Source organism: Crassostrea angulata, chromosome 4 (assembly GCF_025612915.1).
Source record: "Crassostrea angulata isolate pt1a10 chromosome 4, ASM2561291v2, whole genome shotgun sequence".
In the NCBI taxonomy this organism is placed as follows: domain Eukaryota; kingdom Metazoa; phylum Mollusca; class Bivalvia; order Ostreida; family Ostreidae; genus Magallana; species Magallana angulata.
In genome coordinates, this window is record NC_069114.1 from 50024502 (window position 1) to 50032867 (window position 8366).

At 36.1% G+C, this 8366-nt stretch overlaps 1 protein-coding gene across 5 annotated transcripts; it reads right to left on the reverse strand.

Moving 5' to 3' along the window:
- Positions 1-1117: 1117 nt before the first annotated feature.
- On the reverse strand, positions 1118-7177 carry LOC128181563 (uncharacterized). Of its 5 annotated transcripts, none has more exons than XM_052850008.1 (7): positions 6759-7177; positions 5852-5971; positions 4592-4790; positions 4338-4497; positions 3698-3778; positions 3151-3276; positions 1118-2693 (listed from the first exon to the last, which is right to left on the reverse strand). In XM_052850008.1, exons 1-7 carry the CDS (start codon positions 6763-6765, stop codon positions 1836-1838), a joined length of 1551 nt encoding a protein of 516 aa, XP_052705968.1. In that variant the 5' UTR covers positions 6766-7177; the 3' UTR covers positions 1118-1835. The 5 variants fall into 5 exon arrangements, with proteins under 5 accessions (XP_052705968.1, XP_052705967.1, XP_052705970.1 ...); XM_052850007.1 differs by having other exon boundaries at positions 4592-4794; positions 5856-5971; positions 6759-7173; XM_052850010.1 differs by having other exon boundaries at positions 6854-7172.
- Positions 7178-8366: the final 1189 nt, after the last annotated feature.

Here is an 8366-nt window from a genome sequence, read left to right on the forward strand (position 1 = left end):
ATTGGTCATTCAAGAATGGCGTATTTTTCAGCACCCACACAAATCTGATATCAAATCATATTTAAAAGAAATATTTATTGGACTACCACACAGGGTGCTGATTTTTTTTATTATGAATGAGGGAGAGGAAAGATCGTCTTAAATTTAATTCAACTTGAAAAAAAAACTTCCTGGGAACAATTCTCAGATTTCTTAATTATGAAGTTTCTGGTGCAAATGGGGTCTGCATTTGACTCTTATGTATTGATTTTTCACTAACTTAATATTTCTCAGCACTTGCATGCTCAGGTCCTTTTGTTACTTAATTTTGAGGCTTAATGAAAGATGAAATGCTGATTTTCAACATATAAAAGCTTGTGTTGAATTAGGGTAATGCTTTTGTGTTTTATCCATGCTGGTTACCATACTCGTGCTATTCTGAGCCCCTCAGGGAGCTACTTCAGGCTCCATTTTCATCAACTTCCTCTTTTAAATTCTCCGCCTCAAATCTGAATTTTCACCTCTAAAGACTATATGCAGTTTTATGCATTTTTTGCCCCCAAAAATCAAAGTCTTATAAAGAGCTCTAAAAATAAAGTGAAAAATAGTTAAAATCATATTGAAAGTAAGGGTGTAAAAGGTTATCACCACAGTGACGTCATAATGGAGGAATGACGTCATGAATGATGAAGATTGCCTAATTTTGATAAATTGATGTTTTCTAGCAAAATATGAGTGTTTTCCGATGGTTTTTTGACTGGGAAACATCGAGCGCAGGCTTGCTCAAGTACCATTTTTTAGTATAATGAGTATAACTATCTGAAGAAAAACATATGTTAAAATCGTACTTGAGCAGGCCTGCACTCTATACTTCCGAATGCAAAATATAATGCAAAAATGAGAATATTTTCATTTGTTTGCAAATTTGCGGGAATAAGGTCATTTTGGTGACATCATAGATAAACAGCGAATGAGCAATGGTGACTAAAATCAAGATTAAAGTGATAGGCATGCCCTGTACAATGATTTATGAAGATTTGGTTTTTATACGATACTATCTAAAAATTGGTTGAAATCAGGGGCAGATATTTGAACATACCACACATAGTCCTTTATGCACAATATATATTAAAAAAACTTCAAAATGATAAAAAATTTAATGTATGAAAAACAACATGATATAATACTGATGAAACAAATGCATAAATGTATAGTTTAAAGTGGATTGGTCAACACAGCAGCTGTACCTTGCATGCAGTTCAACTGAACATCACATGTACTGGTGCTCTGGTCTCATGAATATTCATGGGCATGAATTTTTGTGGAATAAGTAAATATCACAGTTTCAGGGATACGTAAATTTGTGGCTAGTGATCCTATTAATACCGTACATGAAGTTATTAGAAGTTGCACTTCAACAACAACTTTCAATAAGGCCAGAGTATGCCCTTTGTATTTGATTAACAAATTTAATTTTTATGTGTTGAAACTATAACATATTGGGTACATACAATACAAAAGTAAGGGATGTAAATTAAACCATTTCCAGTTCCTTTATAGCAACTACTGCATCAATCAAATTAAATCAACTTGTAGTATTATCACAACCCCTAAATTCATTCTGACATTAATCAATTTAATCCATATCAAATATGATCATTGAATACCCCCTCTGAACTCCTCCAATTGTTCACAGTGTGCTCAAATACACAATATGGTCTATTCACATTTGTCAATGTCCAGAAGTTGCTAAGAAGAGCAAAAATGCACGCACATATTCTTGTTCTCTTGTCTTCCCCATAAGCTTGATTGTTTTTTGTCCATGGAGGAGTGTGCTACACCTTGCTTGGCCTTCTCTAGGCCTTGCTGGGCCGGCTGACTGGCTGGGCTCGGGACTCCTTCCAGGCAGTGGTCAGTGAGGCTGTCTCCATGGGTGGACTGTATCGGGTGTCCCTGTGGGTGGGTCCCCTGACAGACTGGGGGACGGTGCTGTCCGGTACAGCCTGGGGACTCTTTGGGTTCCCCTCTGTTGATCCTCCTTGTTTGTCCACTGATGTCCTCCGACTCTTACTAGGCTGGGGGTCCTGGTTGAGGGGGGTCGTTCTGGCCTTCTCTTGCCTTGATTTTGCAGGCTCTGTGGGGTCTTTATCAATCAAACTAACTCTTGATGGTGTTTTTTTCTTGACCCCCTGTGAACTTGAAGGGGGAGGGTCCTCAGTAGGTGTTGGGGGGAGGTCCACAGAAGGGGTTCCTCTGTTGGAGCCCAGGTATTGTGACCCCCAGGGGGTTCCCCTCAGGCCCTGGTTGATGAGGGACCCTGCGGGAGAGACCGGCCCCTGCCTGGCTGAGGCATTGTCCTGGGTGGATGGAGTCTTCTCCATTCTTTGCGACTGGATGGAGGTCTTCAGGCTGGAGTGAGATCGGTTATTGTCCATTGCTTGTGCAACACCTTTTGCAATGATTCTCTCATTTTCACCTTGAACAACTGCTGGCCACACCACAAAGTCAAATTTGTCTCCTGCGATAGTGTAGTAGCTGAAGAGGTTGGTGTCAAAGGTTGATTTCCTTATAACCTTGGTAACAAGGTGCATGGGCTTGGATTGCATGCACATGTACCATGTGACCTCCACACACCTGCGCGTGTACTGGACCACTGCAGGCTCAGCCACGTAGTGGAGGTCCAGGAACTCGGGGAGCACCTCCTTCAGAAAGGTCTAAGGGTGGAAAAAAAACATGAAAGGTAACAAAAATAGATACAAGAACCTCCTTTACAAACATATAAACATAAAAAAATGATAATGGTAAAAAAAAGGCAAATTCTTTCACCTCCCTCATAAAGGTCATAAGGTAAAAAAAGTGAATTCTGTTTGATTACTAGAAAGTTTTGCAAGGTTTGCCAGAAATATTTCTTGCTATGAACACCAGATACTTTATTACCAATTATGTATCTTATGTATGGTGATATGTTAAAATTATTAAAATAAGCTCAATGATGAAAAAAAGTTGCTGCTAAGCAGTTCATCATTGGGAAATCACAAGGTAAAGTTGCAAATGGAAGATGGTTAACAGTTTTTTTTAAACAAATTTTTATCTCTAAGAACTACTGGGACTTGATTCTGTAGATTATTTGAGTATTCACTGTTTGAGCTTTCAGTTGTGATGGATACCCACCTCCTGTAATATGGGCACACACTCTGATGACGCCATGTCTCGATACTGCCGTGCCAGGTCGCTGATGGTAGACGAGGTTTTAGATCGCGGTGTGACGGCAAACTCCAGTCGTCTGTCCTCTGTCCACTAAACAAAACAAAACAGTGAGTTGCTATATTTCATTCAACTTGTAGATAACATACCTTAGCTATTACCAGTAATTAAAAAAAAAGTCAATATGTAAAATGTATGTAGTGACATGAAATGGTCTGTTTACCGTACCTTATGAATGCAGCGGTAAATCCAGCGGAAATGTTTATATAATAACAGAAATGTATAAATATGAAAAGAATTATATCATGGTATATGTACCAGATTAACAACTTGAAACTGAATTGAATGTTTTAAAAATGGTTGGCACAATCTGAAGAGACACTTTCAAATACAAAGTTAAATCTAACTGCACTATGAATGATTTTTATATATTGAGTGTATTCAAGTCTGTTTCATCATTTTATTGATTATTATCTTTCATAAATAAATATATCTCGTTACTGAGTATACTTACTGTTGATAAAGGACAGTATATTTCTCCCTCCATGTTTTTCATTTGTGCATCAGAAATGTCTTTACAAAATTCATATGCCGCCTTTTAAAGAAACAATTAAGAAAAACTTAATATTATAATCATTTGAAATCTAACACAGTTCATGCACTGTATATAACGTGTAATATAAACGTATACTGTTATGTGCACATGTGCAGAAACAGCAGTTAATACCAATGAGACACTTGTAATATACGGTACTGTATATCTGGTAATTTTTGCTATGATATATTTTTTTGTCTTTTTCGCAATCTTTTTTAAATCGCCAATTATTCAATACACAAAAATAATACACTGTATTATTTTGTATAAGAAACATTTGAAATCGCAAAAAATGACTGACGCAAATTAATCCATCTAATTAAAAATTAGACTTGTAATTTTGCTCCTCTACGATACGCTATATTGCATATCGTAGAGGAGCGGAATTACAAGTCTAATTTTAATTAGAATGCAAATCAATTATGTTACACATTTTCTCCATTTTTGCAAATTTTGTGACATTTGAAAAAAAAACCCCCAGATATAGGGTAGTTTATTAGCAGCTATGATTAATAGGTTGCTGTTTAAAAAGATGCTCCAGTGTAAAATGTATGGTTACCCTGAGAATTCTCTGGAGAACGTCAAGCACTTTGTCCTCCCTCTGGTTCAGGTTATTGTCCATGAACTCGTACGCTTGCAGCCATTGGTCGGCGAACAGCCTGGAATACATCTCGGCCACCTGTAGGGCCGGGTCCCCTCCCAGACTGGAGTTACTCCCCCTGAATCACAATCCACAGTTCATATAGAGACAATGTAGGAACTTTATTTCATGAAGAGAGAGAGAGAGAGAGAGAGGGAGAGAGAGAGACCTACCTTTGCGTGGCTTGCATTCTGTGTATCTTTTCCTCCAGGTCTTGACACATGCTGATTTTGAGCTGAAGTTCCTGTCGTAGTTGTGTAACCTCGTTTTCAGACCTGACCTGGTTTTGTTTCTCATGGGGAATGTCCTTGTTACAGTGGGGACATTTTGTTATCTGAGCTGGTGTAAGGCGCCGCTCACCCGAAACAGCCACTTCCTGTTACAGAAAAATTCCACAAACTAGAGAGGATGTCAAGTGTACTGTGAAACCAATTTTTTTTGTGACAACTTTATTTCGATATTAATTGGGAATAACCAGTTTGTGAAAACAAATTATCTACATCCATGTTGATATAAAACCCTATAACTATCAGGAATGGTTCATGGCGAGATATATTTGGGAAGACAATGCAAACCACGCAAAAATTTCTCACCTGCAAATAAAATTTGGTTTACATGCTATATTAAAAAAAATTCCCTGGTATATATAGCTTAGCTGTACCAAATAGGGAGGATGTCCATGTATTTAATAAAATCCCTTATAATTACCAGTATTCCAAAGCTGTACATACAAGGATATCATTGTGCAAACTATACTATAAGATCCATTTTATGCCTTTTACAGGGGAAGATTGTCACAAACAATGTGTATATCAAAATTTTGAATTTTTCATCCTAAATTCTAAAGCAATTTTGACCTTTTACAGTATAAGCAATATATTTAGAAATTTTGAATATACCTCATACAGTATATGCACAATATATTTTCGAAATTTTAATTTTCTCTTACAAAAGAAACCCAAATTCAGGGAAGACAAAATTGGCTTGCATAGTTAAAAGGAGAAAACATTACATATATTATGCAATTTTATTAATTTCTGCTGCTTGCATTGATTGCTTTACTAAAAAAGATAACAGGTGCCCCTTTTGGTTGCATCTGTGTGATCTACATACAGGTATTCTGTGTTGACTGTCAGAGATATCTGAATCAATAAAGACTGTCAGTTATCTGGATACCCGCGTTTCTGTGTATTGATTTTCTTAAGATCCACCACAGAAGACAAAAATGTTTGGTTTTCCATAGCACTTTAAATCTTTTAATCCATAACAACTCATAAAATTGATTTCTTTTCCACCGTGCCTAAGGAGAATCATGCTGCTTACCTTTTAATCTAATTTCCATGTTTACCTAATGCACAATTAACATCCCTGTTTTACAGACAGAGGAGAGTGGCTAGGATCTGGCTGGATAATGTATTGCCGTCATAACGAACTTACCCGTAATCTGTCATACTCTTGCTTCGCCTCTCGAATCACGGTAGTTGTTACCGGCGCATTTTGCAGCAGGGCTGCAAATAGTTCATCCACTCTCTGAGTCATAAGGCCGGACATACCTGAAAATACCAGCAATTTGACATATGTAAAAATACCCGCAATCCAACATATCGGATACATAAAAATACTGTTACAGCAATCCAACATACATAAAAAAAACCAGCAATCCTAAATTGAAATACACAGTCACAGTAAAGGAACACGTTGGTAGAATTCAGGCATTAAAGAAAATAATGTTTTGATTTGATTTTCAGGTATAAATACCTCTCCATTGGGAAATAATTAGATTTAAAATTCCCTTCATTGAGATGCCAATAGATTAAAAAACTTTGATCGATAAACACTATGATCATTAGGTTATGATGGAAAAAAATTTGAAACAGCATAAATTTGATTTATATTTCCTCATTAGCAAGTTTTTAGAAAAAAAAAACAACCATCACTGCTCTTTTTTAGCTGATTCAATAAACCCATGAAGAATATTATTTTTACTGTTAATTTATCAAAACTGGAAGAAAGTCACTCATGCAATGCATAGATTTTATGGACCTCAGAACTTTAATGGGTCCTTATAGTAATTAAGTGCTTACCGATAAAATATCCTTTAAAATATTTTGGAACTGTCACTTGTTTTGTACACTTTCTATTTTAAATACGAACTATTGTATTAAAATCTGATATACGTATCTACTGTATAAGTAATTATACACTTTTGGAATGTTATTTTAGATTAAAAAAAAAAATAAAAATGGTTATTTACCTTGCATCAGTTCAGTTTCATTATTATATCAAAATAAAACCTACCGTAGTTCAGCCGAAATTAAAAGTAACGTATTCTGAATTTACCTGCCATTTGCAACTCAGGTAGTGACAACAATCTGCAGAGACAGGTGCATGAACACAGATTGTTCCTGTTTTGTGGTCTCGTTAACACCACTTACCTGTGGAGAAGTACAGAAAGGGATCATCAAGGACTCAATCTATCTTCATCACCCGTGTCCCTCCCTAAAACCCTGGCTCACTTCACAGATATTCAACAAGTCCTTGACAAGTTATGTAAAATGTTATTTCTGGTTTCGTTGAGAAGCATTCCTACTTCTGATGAAAAACTCCAGCCTGCGTGCTTTTCAGAGTCGTTTAAATCCTGGTGTAAATGGGAGATATTAAAAGAAAACCCATTTGATCATGAAAACCCACATGTGGTAGAATATGAATAGCCCGGCTCAGGTAGAATTTCAGTTCTCATTGACCTGTTTAAAATTATAGAGATTTAGCATTGTAAACAAACAAAGGGTGCTATTTAGGAATAATTGAGAAGAATAGAGACTGTGACAATGTATATATCACAGAGATTCCGGCCGGCTTGACTAGTTTGAATTGTGAGCTGGAAAGTGATATTTTATTAATTAAATTTACATTGTATACAATACTGTCAATTATGTATTTTCATTTTTTAATTATATAAGCAAATACTTTTTCCCTGTCTGAATCTCAGCACTTATTCTTTTTGATTTCAGGTTATTGAGTCTCATTGGGAGGGTTTAAAATTCTCTCATTCTCATCCAGGTATACGGTCCACTTGTATTTGCTTCTTCTACACATTAGCTGAGGAAATACTATAGACTTAAACTGCTTTATGAAACTGAATTTCCTCCAGGAATCAATGAGGGTCTATCGCACAGACTGGAGTTGTTTAACCTCATTCCTGTTTCTCTCTAAAGACTTCCTTCTTATTCAAAAGTCAAGTAAATTTTAAGTTTCTTCCAATCTAATTTTAGCTGAAGTGTAAAGAAAGAAAACTGGGTAAATTGATGTATTGTACGTCCCTTCCTTCTCAGTTTGCTCAAGTTTTACCCCTACCCTCACATGGTCATGTATTGGTGTGCTGTAAATGTCTTGGTTTTACTATAAGTATTACATGTATATACATACTGTATATATAATACAATGTATAGAAGTGTAGTGCTGTTAATGACTTAGTTTTACTATAAGTATCATATACATACTGTATATAGTTGTTAGAAGTTGTTTCTAATCCTTTTGATTAATCAATAAAATATGTTCAAAACAATACTGTATATACATGTATAATACAATGTATAGAAGTGTAGTGCTTTAAGCTTTATGTGGACTGTGGATGTCGGCCTGTGTTGCTCAGTGGTAGAGCTCCTGACTAGCTCTGTAGGGGTCCTGGGTTTGATTCCCAGTCCAGCCATTGTGTATTTATATGCCAATTCCTCCTTTTCAGATGCTCCGCATGGATATTGTATTAATCATGTACTGTCGTTAGAGGTATAAATGTTCTCTTGACATTGGGGTACTGAATTAATACCAGTAAAGAGACTTAAAAATCTCAGTGTATATCTGATGATAAAGCTTCAAGTGAAATGCATGAGATACTTAAGTATCGCAACTCTTCAACAAATCTGCAAATAAAGAGCATGGAACACTCTA

Excerpts from the sequence above, each read along its gene's own strand:
- LOC128181563 (XM_052850008.1), bottom strand. Across the intron at positions 3,779-4,337 it reads TTCTCCAGAGAATTCTCAGG|GCGGCATATGAATTTTGTAA; the intron begins GTAACCATACAT and ends TTTCTTTAAAAG. Across the intron at positions 2,694-3,150 it reads GTGTGCCCATATTACAGGAG|ACCTTTCTGAAGGAGGTGCT; the intron begins GTGGGTATCCAT and ends TTCCACCCTTAG.